This window comes from Sus scrofa, chromosome 13 (genome assembly GCF_054392235.1).
Source record: "Sus scrofa isolate SSC_HxYL_T2T_F1_AM1 chromosome 13, Sscrofa_HxYL_maternal_Yorkshire_Landrace_v2.0, whole genome shotgun sequence".
In the NCBI taxonomy this organism is placed as follows: domain Eukaryota; kingdom Metazoa; phylum Chordata; class Mammalia; order Artiodactyla; family Suidae; genus Sus; species Sus scrofa.
Window position 1 is genome coordinate 115002480 of NC_139395.1, and position 17765 is coordinate 115020244.

General features: G+C 39.1%; 2 protein-coding genes across 3 annotated transcripts in view; one reads left to right on the plus strand and one right to left on the minus strand.

Annotated features, from left to right (window-relative positions):
- KPNA4 (karyopherin subunit alpha 4) overlaps positions 1–411 on the minus strand; it is a 68064-nt gene extending 67653 nt beyond the window's left edge. For both annotated transcript variants that reach the window (XM_021069735.2, XM_021069736.2), the window contains exon 1: positions 50–411. In XM_021069735.2, coding sequence (XP_020925394.1) covers positions 50–118 — 69 coding nt within the window. In that variant the 5' untranslated portion in view covers positions 119–411. The remainder of the gene's footprint in view (positions 1–49) is intronic.
- LOC146397565 (uncharacterized) lies at positions 411–4948 on the plus strand. The gene is made up of 2 exons (XM_084990110.1): positions 411–849; positions 1082–4948. Exons 1-2 carry the CDS (start codon positions 512–514, stop codon positions 1083–1085), a joined length of 342 nt encoding a protein of 113 aa, XP_084846236.1. The 5' UTR covers positions 411–511; the 3' UTR covers positions 1086–4948.
- The last annotated feature ends 12817 nt before the right edge of the window (positions 4949–17765 follow it).

The window sequence follows — 17765 nt, forward strand, 5'->3', positions numbered from 1 at the left end:
GACGACCCGAGGCCCACGGCCCCCACCCCTCCTGCGCCCCCGAGTTTACCTCCAAGTCGCGGCCTTTGTTCTTGAAATTTTTGAGCCGTTGGTTGTCCAGTTTCTCGCTGTCCGCCATGGCCGGGCCGGTGACTCCTTCCCCCGCCCGGGCCCCGCGGGATCCGCCCCAACCACCACGCCGCACCGACACTCCCAGGAACCGGGCCGCCGCCTTAGCTGCTGTGCTCGCCTCGCCGCCGCTTCCTTCCTCCTCACACCTGCCTCCGCAGCGGCCTTCTCCTCCTCTCCCGCCCGTCCCCCCCCCCAAGCCCTAACCCTTGCGCGACAGCAGCTCGGGAGAAGACAACTGCGGGGCCGGGCGGCGGCAACGGCGGCGGAATGTGCTGCCGGCTGAGAGGGGGAGGCAGCCTCGATCTGAGGGCCCCGGCGCCGCGGCCACGCCCATCACCGCCAGCCCAGCTTGCCGATTGGCCAACCAGACCCCGGTGCGCTCGACCAATCAGAAAGAACGATGGAGAGCGGGGGCGGAAGAGAGAACGGAAAGGGGAAGCGGGCGACTCTGGGAGGAAGGGGCCGGGGGGCCGGGCCAGGAAGGGAGGGGTGCGGCGGGGGCAGAGCTCGGAGGGACCACGTGCCTCCGGAGGTTAGGGGAAGGAACCGAAAGAGAATTGGAAAGGTTGAAGGGAGGCGGGAAGGCGAAGGGGACTCGCAGGCAAGAGTTGGTTTGCTTTTTGCTTGTAGAGCCCGCCCCAGACGTCTGGGGTCCGGGGTCGAAGCCGAGTTAAAGTACGTTCTTTTCGGTGCACCTTCTCTTCCAGGACATTCTTTGCGCGTTCTGCTGACTTTAGAGTAAGTGCAATCTGCGCTTCGGCTCCATCCCGGGTCCGGACTCCTCCGCTCCTTTTGGCCGAGCTCCATACCCTGGCAGTGGGTCCCTGCTTTCTGGGGGCCCAGCCGCGGGGCCTGGACTGACCAAAGTGACGTGCCTTTGCGAGGCGCAGCGGAAAGCGGGAGGGACATTGGGTGAAAGGACGCTTTAGACAAATGTGATTCATGCCCTCTAATCAAGTTCCCTCAACAGGTGAGAACTTGGAACGTTCTGATGATCCTTTGGTGTACCACCTCCTAGATATTTTGTCTTCGAAAGTTAAAGGAGCTCCCTGGCCACAATGTACTAACTTATGGAAGGCAAGAACTGTGGTACCTGACAGAGAAAATGTAATATTGTACTTCTGTTGAGAAAGGAGATGAGTTCGAAAGATATACATCTTTACCAGGAGTGTTATTATCAGAGGCAGAAATAACACAAGCTGTAAAAGAACATAATACCATATTTTAAAGAAGGAGAGAAAATGGGTTAGAAATATATTTAAGTACAATTGATAGCGCCTCTGATGTACAGGGAAATGTGAAGAAGTCAGCAGTAACTGAGGTCAGAAGGAAAGCAGGGCTGGGATTGAGGACGTTTAGAAGACTTGGGTGTGTTTAAATTTGGCTAGATAGGGAGAGGCGACCCTGATTTAAAGTCCTTTGAGAACTTTTACAACCTCGCCCCCTTCGCTCCCACTTCCATACGATTTTTTCTTTTTCTCTCTCTCTCTCTTTTTTTTTTTTTTTTTTTTTTTGTAGTAGAAAGTTTGGCGATAAAGCGTTTAAAATGAGAATAATACCTTTAAAATTCTCAATTCTTTGTGTACTTTCCGCTGCCTAGGCAAACAGAAGCTGTACCTGGAAATAATTGACACTGAAGGTTAACTTGAATGTAAATTCAATGCTAAGATTTTAAGTTTAAAACGTTGTTCATTGCAAATCTTTATTCTCCAAAGAATCATTTAATTGAAGTAACATTGCACATTGTAGAATTGTTTTCAGAATGGGTTTAGGATAAGAAAATTCAATTCAGAATCCTGTAGTACTAGGGTGTGATCACAGTTGTCTACTAAGACAGATGCAATACAAACAGTAAATAACCACAACTTGTAATTTTGCTTTTTTAAAATTTGTTTACTATCTGAAGTCTCTCTCCTTTAGACAGTGATCTCTCTGAAGTTAAGGACCATATTTATTTTGTTCTCTGTATATCTGGCACCTAGGTCTTGGCACGTGTAACTCAGTGACTGTCAAAGGCAGGACTTAAATCTGTGGAGAGTGTATGTTCCAGAAGTTAAAAACAAGCTAACACTTCTTGATTGAAAAGGTGATTGAGTTGTTAACCGTTTCTAATCTACACTGGGTTCCTTTTAAGAATTCTTAGTTTGAATTCATGCTCATTCCAGGGTTAAAGTTCAGGGAGTAGATCAGACATAGGTTTCAGGGCACACCCCTCCCCCCCACATGTTTAAAATTAGCTGTGACACACTTTTCTAATACAAATTATTATAATGCTTAGGAAGTGTTTGCTAGCCTAAATTTTTCATTTGAAATTATCATTACCCATTGCCACTCATTTTACATGTGAATGTCTGTACTTCTAGTTCTTCCCAGATAGAAGATACATAATTTATAAAAGGAGTAGAATATTTTTTCCTGGAGTTGGTAATAGATCTAAATGCAGATTGGCAATCTAATTGGCAAGATGGTATCTCTAAGTATAGTTAGGAAGTTTAAGAAGTTGAATATGCTGAACTAAGGAAACAGTAAAATGCTACTTCAACATAGACTTTAACAAATGGTTTTTGTGTATATGAAATATACTCATAACCAAACACAATAAAATTACATCTGAGGTCTGTTTTCAGATTGGATGTTTGGTGTCAGGTAACTTAATATCCTGACTTGTTACTACTTTGGTATAAGGAAAGACTAGAATATTATGAAGAAACAAGCTTTCAATATGTCATGAAATTCTCCTCTTGGAAGTCACTTTCTGACTAAAGGAATTTTTTCTGTTCTGCAGCAGAGATTTGTGAGAGGGTTTGTGAAGCTTTATACAGGTTTTAGTTGATCAAATGTAATATCGAAAATAATTAAATTGATAATTATATCATTTAAACAGTTTGGAATATTCTCATGATACATACATTGAATTGAAGATTGTGGAATCGCTCTTTAATCTAGAATATGTACCTTAGAGCTTCTGTTACTGTTTGGAGAATTATGTATGGTTTCTTGAGCAAAATTCTAGGCAGTATTTGCTGAAACAAGAACTTTTATGCTAAATATTATGTTGCTAAATCTTCACTAAAATTCAATTGGTGTTTTTTTATAGTTAGAGTGTTGGGTTTTTTTGAGAGAGAAAAAACATTGGACCTTTGTTAATATACTTTCATTAGGAAAACAGAATTGATCAGGTATTGGGGGACTTTGTTCATTCCTCTTTATTGCCAGAACTTTTTAAACTTTTGAAGAACCTTGAAAAAATTACTTCTTATTTTGAGTAAAGTCCTTGAAAGGTAAGAGATTAAAAGGCTAGCTGTTGATACTAACAGATGGCCAAAAAACACATGAAAAGGTGCTCAACATCACTAATTATTAGAGAAATTCAACTCAAAATTATGAGGTATTACCTCACACCAGTCAGAATGGCTATCATCAAAAAGTCTGCAAACAGTAAATGCTGGATGGGGTGTGGAGAAAAGGGAACCCAACTACACTGTTGGTGGGACTGTAAATTGGTGAGTCACTATGGAGAACAGTATGAAGATTCCTTTAAAAACTAATTATATGATCCAGCAATCCCTCTCCTGGGCATCTATCCAGAGAAAACTATAATTCAAAAAGTTACATACACCCCAAATGTTTATTGCAGCACTGTTTACGATAGCCAAGGCATGGAAGCAAACTAAATGTTCTTTGACAGAGGAATGGATAGGGAGTTCTCTTTTGGCACATGGATTAAGGATCTGGTATCACTGCAGTGGTTTGGGTCAGTGCTGTGGTATGGTTTCCCTGGTCTGGGAACTTCCACATGCCTCAGGTGTGGCCAAAAAAAAAAAAAAAAAAAAAAAGGAATGGGTAAAGAAGATGTGGTACATATATGCAATGGAATATTACTCAGCCATGAAAAGAATGAAATAATGCCAGTTCAGAGTTCCTACTGTGGCACAGTGAGTTAAGGATCCAGCATTGTCTCTGCAGTGACTTAGGTCACTGCTGACGTGTGGGTTCCATCCCTGGCCTGGCACAGTGGGTTAAGGATCCAGGGTTGCCACAGCTATGGCCTAGGTCACAGTTGTGGTCCGGATTTGATCCCTTGCTGGGGAACTGCCATATGCTGTGAGTGCAGCCAAAAAAATTAATAATGATAATGCCTTTTGGAGTTTCATGTATGGACCTAGAAATTATCATACTAAGACAGAAAAAGGCAAATATCATGTGAGTTGACTAATATGTGGTATCTACTGAAGAATAATATGGGGAACTTGGTAAAAAAACAGAATAGGACTCAAAGATTTCAAATCCAGGGAGTTCCCGTCGTGGCTCAGTGGTAACCGAATCTGACTAGGAACCATGAGGTTGCGGGTTCGGTCCCTGGCCTTGCTCAGTGGGTTGAGGATCCGGCATTGCTGTGAGCTGTGGTGTAGGTTGCAGACGCGGCTCGGATCCCGTGTTACTGTGGCTCCGATTGGACCCCTAGCCTGGGAACCTCCATATGCCGTGGGAGCGGCCCTAGAAATGGCAAAAAGACCAAAGAAAAAAAAAAGATTTCGAACCCAAACTTATAGTTACTAAAGGGAAAATGTCGGGAGGTATAAAATAGGAGGTTGGGATTGCTGTATACCCCCTACTATATATGGATGCATGAGTAACAAGGACTTACTGCAAAGCACAGGGAAATCTACTCAGTTCTCTGCTGTGATCTATATGGGAAAAGAATCTGAAAAGGAATGGACATATGTATATGTACAACTGATTCATGTTGCTGTAAAACTGAAACTAAGACAACATTGTAAATCAATTATGCTCCAATAATCTTCAATTTAAAAAATAAAAATTTTTAAAAAGTCTTGCTGTTGATATTAGTTTCATTGTGATAAGCCATCAGTTTTTCTTTAACCTAGGTGGTTTTTTTTAATGATTTTTTATTTTTTCTAGTATAGCTGGCTTACAGTCTTCTCTCAATTTCTACTATACAGTAAAGTGACCCAGTCAAACACACACATATATATATTTTTCCTCACATTATCCTCCATCATGTTCCATCATAATTGACTAGATATAGTTCCCTGTGCTATACAGCAGGATCTCATTGCTTATCCACTCCAAATGCAATAGTTTGCATCTATTAACCCCAAACTCCCAGTCCATCCCACTCCCTCCCCCTCGGCAACCACAAGTCTGTTCTTTAGCCCATGAGGTTTTTTTTTTTTTTTTTTTCTATAGATAGGTTCATTTGTGGCATATATTAGATTCCAGATAAAAGTGATTATGGTATTTGTCTTCCTCTTTCTGACTTAACTTCATTCAGTATGAGAGTTTCTAATTCCATCCATGTTGCTGCAAATGGCGTTATTTTGTTCTTTTTTATGGCTGAGTAGTAGTCCATTGTGTATATATACCACATCTTAGTCCATTCATCTGTTGTTGGACATTTAGGTTGTTTCCATGTCTTGGCTATTGTGAATAGTGCTGGCAATAGACATTTGTCAGGATATATGCCCAAGAGTGGGATTGTTGGGTCATATGGTAGTTGTATATTTAGTTTTTTGAGGCACCTCCATACTGTTTTCCATAGTGGTTGTACCAATTTACATTCCTACGAACAGTGTAGGAGGGTACCCTTTTCTCTACACCCTATCCAGCATTTGTTATTTGTTGACTTGTCAATAATGGCCATTCTGACTGGTGTGAGGTGGTACCTCATTGTCATCTTGATTTGCATTTCTCTAATAATTACTGATGTTGAGCATTTTTTCATGTGCCTGTTGGCCATCTGTATATCTTCTTTGGAGAAATGTCTATTGAGGTCTTTTGCCCACTTTTCAGTTGGGTTGTTGTGTTTTTTTTTTTTTTTTTTTTTTTTGCTATTGACTTGTATAAGTTGTTTGTATATTTTAGAGATTAAACTCTTGTCAGTTGCATTACTTGAAACTATTTTCTACCATTCCTTAGGTTGTCTTTTTTTTTTTTTAATGGTTTCCTTTGCTGTGCAAAACCTAGGTTTTGTTTTGTTTTGTTTAAGCTTAGTTTTTAGTAATTGGGAAAATACTTATAATTCAAATGTACAAATATTGATTATTGGTTGATATCTGTTTGTATTGCCACCAGGCAAACATCCATAGATTTTCTAAACTTTTTTCATTTGCTTTTTATTTGGGCCTAAATATTAGAAAAATGAAAAGATATATACTCTTCATTTTTAATTTTTAAAAATTAAGTACCACAGAAGAAGCCACTTAAGCCAAAAAGTCAAGGAGGCTGGTTATATGACTCAGAACAGTATTTCTCAGAGAGTTCTCTAGATCTAGATGTTAGTAAGTATTCCTTTTAAAAAAAAGTTTCTTTGCTCTAATGTTTTAACTTGGTGGGGATTTGGAGGAACTCTGAGACAGTGTTAAGCAGAACACAGTTTGCAAACTTGATATCAGTGAAGCTAGGAAGGTCACTATCCCTCTTCGATTTAAAAATTTTGTGTTAATAACAAATTTGTAAGTACAGTGACTTACAAATGGGTGGTATTTCAAAAATTTGATTAGTTCTTTGAAATGTGGGCATAGGAGCTTGGTCATGACTAGTGGGTAGGTGTTCATGTTAGCCCACAAAGACTTACTTAATCTATAAAGTACTTATATGAATGTTGTAGAACCTTGTGACAAAATGTGGCAGTATCTGTATGAGGAAAATATTTGGATTTACAACTTTGGTCAGGAAGAGCACATTTCTTATCTTTTGCCACTATGCCCCAGGAACTGAGTTAGGTGAGGAAGTCACAAAGTGCAGTGTTCCTTACAGTTTATTCAGAGAGGAGGGGAGACATTAGAATGTAAAGAATATATGAAGGGAGTTCCTGCTGTGGCACAGTGGGTTAAGGATCCATTGCTGCTGCAGCTGTGGCCTAGGTCATAGCTCTGGCTCGGATTAGATCCCTGGCTTGGGAATTTCCATATGTGGCAGGTGCGACCAAAAAACAAAACAAAACATATATATATATATATATATATATATATATATATATATATATGAAGGTAGCAGGGAGTACCTCTTACAATCCTATGCTTTATAAGAATTTTATAATGACTAGTAATAACTTAACAAATATTTAATACCTATGATATTCTATGATTAGGTGTTGTATCTATGGGAAGTATTTTATTATATTTGTATACCTATTATTATAAACATAATTACTGAGCAGTTATAGGGCAGGCAATCTTCTAAGCAATTGATAATATTGACTCACTAAATCCTCATAATAACCCTATGAAGCAAGAATATTATTATTCATTTTACAGATGAGAAATCTGTAGCACAGAGAGATTTAGTAATTTGCCCAAAATCACACAGTAAGTGGAAGAGCTGGGATTTGAACTGGGTCTGACACCAGAGCCAGCACTCCTGATTACCATGTAGGTACACAGACTTCAGTGTTCATAGTAACTTTTAAAGGTAGATTTTATATATATATAAAATTTTATATATATATATATATATATATATATATATATTTTTTTTTTTTTTTTTGCCACACCTGTGGCATGTGGAAGTTCCCAGGCCAGGGATCAAATCCTGTTGCAGCCTGTGCTAGAGCTGTGGCAACAGAAGATTCTTAACTTGGTGGGCCACATGGGAACTTCCTATTTATATTTTCTATATGAGGAAATTGAGGCTCAAGACCCTATACAACTAACAAGCACTGGAGCCCCTGTTTGACTCCAGGTGTGACTAGCTGAAAACTCCCACTATTTCTAGTTGACCATTTTTGTGTTCTGAATGTTTGTGTCCCTACAAAATTCATATGTTGAAACCTCACCTCCAGTGTTATGGTGTTTGGAGATAGGGCCTTTTGGGGTGATTAGGTTATGGGGGTTGAACCTTCATGAGTGGGATTAGTGCTCTTATAAAAGAGGCTCCAAGGAGATTACAGTGAGAAGACTATGGTCTATGAGAGAGCAGGTTCTCACTAGACACCAAATTAGCCATCACCTTGATCTTAGACTTCTCAGCTTCCAGAACTGTGAGAAATAAATTTCTGTTGTTTATAAGCTACTCGGTTCATGACATTTTGTAATAGCAGCTTGAACGGCCAAAAAAAAAAAAAAAACAAAAAACAAAAAACAAATTTGTTTATAACAAATCTCTGACAGACCTCAATGATATTGTGACTTAACAAATATATATTTGGTCTTTCTCCACAGTTCCTGGCACAGAACTTCTAAAACCTTTGTAGTTTCCTAAGTAATAAGGGTTATAGGTGTCTGATGTCTGTCTCTCAGAGTTGAGTCCCTTTAACCTGTTGGAGCTGACTCTATCTCCAGATAGTGTCAGAACAGTTATATTGTAGGACACCCAGCTGGTGTGACAGAATTGTTTGGTATGGGAAAAAACTATCACACACTTGGTGAGTAGTGGTGATCAGTGCTGTGAATAGACAGAAAACAGAAGAGTATTTTTTCCTAAACAGGCTCTAAGTCTGAAATGCCTGAGAAAGTGGTTGTCAAACCTCAATAGAGTGTTTTGGAACCACTTGCAAGACTTAAAACCCCAATTGGTAGACTCCATCCACAAAGTTTGTGATTTGGTAGGTCTAGGATAGCACGTAAAGATTTGAATTTGTAGGAGTGCCCCATCGCAGCGCAGGCGAAAGGAATCCAGCCAGTATCCATGAGGATGCAGGTTCGATCCATGGCCTCACTCAGTGGGTTAAGGATCCAGCGTTTCCATGAGCTGTGGTGTAGGTCACAGACATGGCTTGGATCCTGAGTTGCTGTGGCTGTCTGTGGTATAGGCTGGCAGTTGTAGCTTCGATTCGGCCCCTAGCCTGGGAACCTCCATATGCCACAGGTGTGGCCCTAAAAAGCAAAAAAAAAAAAAAAAAAATCGAATTTCTAACAAGACTCACTTGATGCTGATGGTACTGTTTTCTGGAACATACTTTGAGAACCACTAGATCTGGTCCAACATCTCATATAAGGTGATTTCAGCCTAAGGTAAGTATAGAGTTAAAATAAGGATAATTAAGCATCATAGTAATAGATTATGATATGTCATGCACATTTTTAAAGTACTACAAATATAAAATAATGGTTATATGGCTCTTACTCAAAAAGTATACCAAGTAATGTTTTGAGGATAGAATTTACAGGTCAATAATAACCAATTCTATTTTACTTTCTGAATAGGTTTATGTGGTATTTTCCTGAGTCCCCTTTCTGCCTCTAGTTTTTCTCTTGAGTTTTCTCAAATATCATTTCCTTGATGACAGTCTTCTAAAAGACTAGCTCCATTGAGCCTGTAAAGTCTACTGTGAGTTCCTTGTTGTTAGCTTAAATCTCTTATCTCTGCTACTGCCTTCCCTAGCTCCTTGGAGGCTCAAGCCTGTCCCAGTTCTTGAGTCAATTCCCAAAGAGGCAGAACATGCCTCCATTAATTGTTCTTCCTTGGCTTCTGAGTTCTAGCCTGTTTGCCAGGCATTCAGATTTTCCTTCCCAACCTCCTCCTTAGGATCATACCCTTGCTGGTCCAGTCAGGAGTGGGGTCTCCTGACACATCCTGACTGGTCTCCTAGAACTCTCTGGTACCAAGGAACAAAGGAGAAATGCAGAGTTAACTTTATTTTTAGTCATCCTGGTCCAGGAAATTCCTTCACAGTCAACAATGAGGGGGGAAAAAAACAAAAACAAAAACACCACCACAAAAAAAACCCCTGTTAATTCTTAATCCTTTCTCATTTCTGTTAATGGTGCTACTTAGTTTCTGGAGCTAAAAACATTGTGATATTGATTCTTTATCCATTTCTCCTGCATTCCATGTCCAATCAATGGCAAATTGTATTGAATAAATAGGTATCTTCATGGTGTCTCTCTTATTTGCCTCCTTTTCCTTCTCCCTGTGACCATCTTCTGTCCTGTTCAAGACTTGTAAGAATTGTTTCATATTCCTGATGTCTCAGAGTAGGAAAAGAGCACACACATTAACTAGTTCAACCACCTTTTCTGTGCTTGAATTCTCACTTCATTCTCATCAAGTGCATCACATTCATTATTGGAGAATTCAATATTTCTTGAATCATAGCCCATTCAGTCTTCAGAAGATATCATTAGAAAGTTCATGTCAAACGCTTATGTGTAAATAATATCATTTAAAATAAAAAGTCATTGTAATATTTAAGGTTGAAGCAGTTAAGATCTGTGGATATAACGAAGGGCAGATGCATTAAACAGAGCTCATCTTAAAAAAATTTGTGAAAATGATGAATTTCCATTTTCAATAATGTCTTCCACCTGGATTATGGGTCCTTTTTAGAAATTTGAGAATAGTAGTGCTAGTCAGATTGATGAAGATTAGTTCTCATGAATATAAGGGATTTTTAATAACCTCAATGAAGACAGAACTGATGCCTGCAACAGATTACTGCCTTGGATGATCACATATAATTAAAACTCTGATGTATTTATTAGTTTTTTTACCCAATTACTGGTCATAAATTATATGTGACATATGGCCATGTATACACATATAATTCTGGAGAAAGAATTTAACAATAATACAAAATTGAACACATTCAAGACATAGAAATTAGTCTTGAAATACACAATACCTCATAGCATTTATTGGCTTTCTATTTATAGTTCTGTTGCTGTGTCATATAAAACCCTGAACTCTCTTGGAAAACTTCTCAAATAGTCTCAACAGATTTTCCAGACGCCTACAGAGTCAAAGGTCTATAGCTCCTGGTGTGTCCTTTAGACTTAGTTACCTTATGATGGACTTCAAAAAAAAAATCTTTTAACAAATCTATTAATGTTTTTCTCATTCTTTCCCCACTCAATTGAACCCTGGAAATCCTTGTCCTTTCACCTGCATGCTGATTCTAACACTCATTAGGCCTTATAAAATTTGCTGTCCTTAAAACTAATGAGAATCAGAGCCTGGTTAGTGTTAGACCATCTTATTTAGAGGCTGTTGGATATTGGAATATCTTATTCTCTTGCCTTTTGGCTATATCCCTAGGATCTGCCTAATCAAACTTGATGTTCTACATGGCAGAACATAAGCTAGCATGCTGATCTCAAATTAGACTTCTGAGGTTTTTAGTTCTACTTATAAATAGAAGCATCAGAGGAACATTTAACTTGTATACAGACCAAGTCAACTCATGACTAGTAATACTATTATTTAGTTAATTCAAGGATATCATAGAACCATTAGAGCAGTGGAAAAATATTTATTGATAACCAGGTGGCCTAGAAGAGCTGTTTAATTTCTAGAGATAGGAAATTCCTGTTTACATTTTTTTGTTCTTTTTTTCCCTTGTACTTCTACTGTCCCCGTGAAAAGATGGAAAAAAATTACTCATCATTTATCTGTCCTGATGGTCATTAAAATGGAACCTCTTTAAAAGTAATCAAAATTTGCCACAGAAAGATCTTTGAGAGCCACAGCTCTCTTGTCACTAAGTCTCTGTCGGCCCTCTGGGAGGCACTGTTGTGGCACTCAGAGTCATTGAAAGGGTACAGTGGCAAATCGCTGATCTTGGCACACTTAATGTGCTAGCTCCTTTTAGGACTACTTCATACACACTCTGGATTGCCCTTATTATAATACCTCAATTAACAAAGATGTGGGTGAGGTGGAGAGGCAACATGTATGTTTCCACCCATCCTACCATACACTAGCACTTAGCATGGTATATATCTTAGTATATGCTTTGTAGTGTAATTTATAGTATAGTGCAGCATATATCTAAGTTTATAGTGTATATCTAGAGTCAGTTTCAAGGACATGAGACCCATCTAGTCACACAGGGACCCACACTTAGAAGGGCCCCACACTTGGCTCAATGTTCCATTGTCACTATCTTGAAATTCTTAATTTTTTATAGAGGGGTTCTACATTTTCATTTTGCACTGAGTCTTGTATTTAATTATGTAATCTCCATAGATAATGCAATGTATATTCTTCTAACTCTACCAACCCCAAATTCTTTTTGGCATGTTTCTTCAATATTTAAAAATAAATGCCTATAGGGTTCCCATTGTGACTCAACAGGTTAAGAACCTGACGAGTATCCATGAGGATGCGGGTTCGATCCCTAGCCTCACTCGGTAGGTTAAGGATTGGTGTTGCTGCAGGCTGCAGCATGGGCCACAGAAGCTGCTCGGATCTGGCCTTGCTGTGGCTGTGGAATAGGCCAGCAGCTGCAGCTCCAACTGGACTCCTAGCCTTGGAATTTCCATGTACCACAGGTAAGGCCCTAAAATAATAAAAAATAAATAAAAATAAATGCCTATATAATATCTATCTTAAATGTAATAGGTTAATGCAAACATACAGAGGGTCATAGTATACATACTAATCTTCAAACTTTTAATTTAATATATCAGAGATATTGCTTCCTATCAGTTTTCTTATACTTTGTGATGGCTATAGCATATTTTCTTTTATGGATAAAACATTTGTTTAATCTCCTACTGATGGACACACAATGTATCCTGTTCTTTGCTGTGACAGAGTGAACATTCTTGAATATGCATGTTTATTCACCTACCCTACTGTTTGCTTGGGATAAACATTTAGAAGTAAAATTGCTGAGTCAAAGGGTATGAACATTTAAAACATGATACGTGCTACCTGATTGCTCCTTAAAAATATTACGCTAGATCATACCAATCTAAATCCCACCAACAGATTAATAAGCACCATTGTTGCCCCACATATTAACTGAGCACAATAAGTCAACCTCATCTCTGCCAATCTGATAGTGCCTGCTATTTCGAATGGCCTTAGCCTGAGTTATTGGCTCATTAGGATATCACTGACTTGGCTAATACAGAATGGCAGTTTATTGACTCAAACATCAGTATACCTAATGAATACTTTCTGGGGAGTGAACTGCACTGGAATTTCTAGTCAGACATTTGAGGCATTTAAGCCCCATACTTTTCTATTAAAATTATGTTTTTGCTTTTCCACGTGCAATATTCAGGGATACTGTAAGTGCTCAAAGAGACCCTTAGTGACATTAATTTTACTACCTTTCTGCTCTTAACCCCCCAACTTTTTTTAAAAAAGTCTTCTTTCTTCTTTTTTTGTTTGTTTGTTGGTTTGTTGTTTGGTTGGGGTTTTTTTGGAGGGGTGCCAATGGCATATGGAAGTTCCCAGGCCAGGAATCAAACCCACGTCAAAGCAGCAACCCAAGCTGCTGCAGTGATAACGCAAGATCCTTAACCCACTACACCACAAGAGAACTCCATTAACCACCCTAACTCTTAAAAATCTTTTTTATTTTGAAACAATTTCATTTTCACTAGGTTGTAAGAGAAGAGTACAAAAAATTCCCATATACTCTTCACCCAGAGTCCTCAAATGTTAACATTTTACCACATTTGCTTTCACATCCTCTCCTTCTTCTGAACTCTTTGTGACTAAGTTGCAGCCTTGATGTCTCTATACCCCCAAATGTTCTGTGTTCATCCTCTTAGATAATCAGTGTGATTATCTAAATTAGGAAAATTGATACAATATTGCTCTCTATAGATATTATTTAAATTTTGTCAATTTTCCCAATAATTTTCTTTACAGAAAAAGAAGAAAATGTTTTTTTCTAGCCCCAGATTCAAATCAGGAACATACATTACATTTAGTTGTCATGAGTTCCTCCACACACGTAATTTTGGGGGGGTCATATTTTTCTAGAAAAACCCTAGATTGAGGTAGAAAAATACTTTTTAGCAACTTGAATTAAAAAAAAAAATCTGGTTGGGATTTTCCATTGTGGCGCAGCAGAAATGAATCCGACTAGGAACTGTGAGGTTGTGGGTTCGATCCCTGTCCTTGCTCAGTGGGTTAAGGATCTGGCGTTGCCGTAAGCTGTGGTGTAGGTTGCAGATGTGGCTCGGATTCCGAGTTGCTGTGGCTCTGGCCTAGGCTGGTGGCTACAGCTCCAATTAGACCCCTAGCCTGGGAACCTCCATATGCCACCGGTGTGGCCCTAAAAAGACAAAAGACAAAAAATTAAAAAAAAAAAATCTGGTTGGTTAGTTTTATTTGTATTTGTATGTTTTAAACTAAAGTTGCTTAAAAAGGAAAACATATAATCCAACAGGTTAAAGAGGCAAACTCTGACTATAGATAATTGAAATTTTCAGCAATAAATCATCAGCTATAAAAAATGAAAATTTCAGAAATTTCCTTGTGGCCTAGTGGTTAAGGACTTAGCATTGTCACTGCTGTGGCTTGGGTTCAATCTCTGGCCTGGGAATTTCTGTATACCTTGGGTGCAACCAAAAGAAAAAAAAGAAAAAAAAAAAAATCCAAGACCTTTTTTAAGTGCTCTGGATTTTTTTTTTTTTTTTTCCGGCTGTGCCTATGGCACGTGGAAGTTCCTGGGCCAGGGATCAAACCTATGCCACAGCAGTGACTTGAGCCACTGCAGTGACAATGCCAGATCATTAACCCAGTATGCCACAAGGAAACTCCTAAAATGCTCTGGACTTTTATTTTTATTTTCTTTTTTGGCCGCTCTGAGGTATATGGAGTTCCCAGGCCAAGGATTAGATCCAAGCTGCTGTTGTGACATACACCACAGCTGCAACAATGCTGAATCCTTTAACCCACTGTGCCAGGCCAGTATAGAACTTGCGTCCTGGTTCTGCAGATACACCGCCGATCCCGTTGTGCCACAGCAGGAACTCCTGCTCTGGATTTTTAAGAAAAGTTTTTACAGGGCTCTTCTAAAAGGAGTGTTTGCCACTTTTGCTAAAGTGCCAGGTGTTGAGAAGTCCTATTTGATTATATGCAAATAAAGTTCTCTCTCTCTGAGTTCCTAAAGAGCCTAGGGAGAGAAAAAAAAAATGAAACAAATGTAATGAGAAATGACTCAACACCAAAGCAAGGGCATTTGCGTTGTTAGGACAACTTTGAACAGCTTTCCTTTCTCTCGAATTTATCTTTTTTTTTTTTTTTTTTTTTTTTTTTTTTTAATTTTAGGGCTGCACCCATGGCCAATGAAGTTCCCAGGCTAGGGGTCTAATTGGAGCTACAGCTGCCGGCCTATACCACAGCCACAGCAATGCCAGATCCGAGCCACGTCTGTGATCTATACCACAGCTCATGGCAGCGCTGGATCCTTAACCCACTGAACGAAGCCAGGGATCGAACCCGCAACCTCATGGTTCCTAGTTGGATTCGTTTGCACTGCTCCATGATAGGAACTCCGAATCTTTTATCAATTATCAAAATGTCGGAGTTCCCATTGTGGCTCAGCAGAAATGAATCCAACTGGTATCCATGAGGATGCAGGTTTGATCCCTGGCCTTGCTCAGTGGATCAGTGATCTGGCATTGCCATGAGCTGTGGTGTAGGTCATAGATGTGGCTTGGATCCCGAGTTGCTGTGGCTGTGGCTGTGGCTGGCAGCTGTAGCTTCTGTAAGACTCCTAGCCTGGGAACTTCCATATGCTTCAGGTTTGGCCCTAAAAAGCAAAAAAATAAAAATAAAAAATGGTGTGAGATATGTTGAATGGGTAAATTAAAACTTTAACTATGGTTAGCATATAAATAGATTCCCTGAAGCACTGAGGATTTGGATTTGGGATAGTTGTGATCAGATGACCTGAGAGCTTCTACAACTTGATGGGTTCATAAAGAAAGAGCAGATGGCTATTTTATTTATTAAGCAAATGTTCAAAAAGTGATCGGCGACTGTCATACAATGTGTTAACCACCTTGAATGAAAACTCATCATCCTATTACCTTTTTCATCTTACAGGTGGAGAAATGGAGGTATAGAAAGGTACAGAAAGTTTTGTTAAATGTCACACAGCTAGTAGATTGCTAGGAAACAGGATCTCAAGGTAAGGCCTGCAGGCCAGAGTGGTATAATCCCATGAATTTCAAAATTGACCCATCAGTTTCACTTCAAGGTGGGGCTTCACAGTGAAGAGAAATGACTGTGAGAACAATCAATCCAGCAAGACAGAGTGAAGAAAGAAAGAGAAGGTCCACTAAATACAAGACATGACACCATAAAACTCCTAGAAAAGAACATAGGTGGAGTTCCCGTTGTGGCTTGCAGTGGTTAACGAATCCGACTAGGAACCATGAGGTTGCAGGTTCGATCCCTGGCCTTGCTCAGTGGGTTAAGGATCCGGCATTGCCATGAGCTGTGGTGTAGGTTGCAGATGCGGCTCGGATCCCACATTGCTGTGGCTCTGGCGTAGGCCAGTGGCTATGGCTCCAATTGGACCCCTAGCCTGGGAACCTCCATATGCTGAGGGAGGGGCCCAAGAAATGGCAAAAAGACAAAAAAACAAACAAACAAAAAAAACCAATGTTTTCTTAGATCAGCCTCCCAAGGCAAAAGAAATAAAAGCAAAAATAAACAAATGGAACCTAATTAAACTTAAAAACTTTTGCATAGCAAAGGAAACCATCAACAAAATGAAGACAACCTACTGAATGGGAGAAAATATTTCAAATGATGCAACTGACAAGGGGCTTAATATCTAAAATATACAAATAGCTCTTACAATTCAATATCAAAACAACCCAATCAAAAAATATGCAGAAGTCATAATAGACATTTCCCCAAAGAAGACATATGGATGGCTGATAGGCACATGAAAAGAAGCTCCATGTTGCTAATTATTAGAGAAATGCAAATCAAAACCAAATGGAGGTATCACCTCACAACCATCAGAATGGCTGTCATCAAAAAGTGTACAAATAAATGCTAGAGAAGGTGTCGAGAAAAGGGAACTCTCCTGTACTGTTGGTGGGAATGTAAGTTGATACAGCTACTATGGAAAATAGTATGGAGGTTCCTTTGAAAACTAAAAATAGAGCTACTATATGATTCAGCAATCCTACTCCTGGGCATATATCCAGAAAAAAAAAGAAAACTCTAATTTGAAAAGATACATGCGCCCTAATGTTCATAGCAGTGCTATTTACAACAGTCAAGACATGGAAACAACTCAAGTGCCTATCAACAAACAACTGGCTTAAGAAATACATAAAAGAGACTATTATTCAGTCATTGAAAATAATGAAATTTTGCTGTTTGCAGCAACATGGCTGGACCCAGAGAATATTATACTTAGTGAAGTAAGTCAGACAGAGAAAGACAAATATATGATATCACTTATATGTGGAATCTGAAAAATAGTTCAAATGAGTCTATATACAAAACAGACTCAGAGACATAGAAAACAAACCTATGGTTACCAAAGGGAAAGGGAGGGAGAGGCATAAATTAAGAGTATGGGATTAACAGACACAAATTACTATATGTAAAATAGATAAGCTACCAGGATTTGCTTTTTTTTTTTTTTTTTTTGGTATAGCACAGGAAATTATATTCAATATGTTGTAATAACTTATAATGAAAAATAATATAAAAAATAGGTATATATGACTGAATCACTTTACTGTACACCTGAAACTAACACAATATTGTAAATCAACTATACTTCAATTAAAAAAAGAAAGAGAAAAAAGTCTAGATTAACATGGGAAAGGGGAACAATCAAGAAACATCTGGGAGTTCTCTTGCAGCTCAGCTGGTGAAGGATTTGGCATTGTTACTGCAGCAGCTCAGGTCACCACTGTGGCCAGGGTTCAATCCTGGCCCAGGAACTTCCACATGCTGTAGGAATGGCCAAAAAA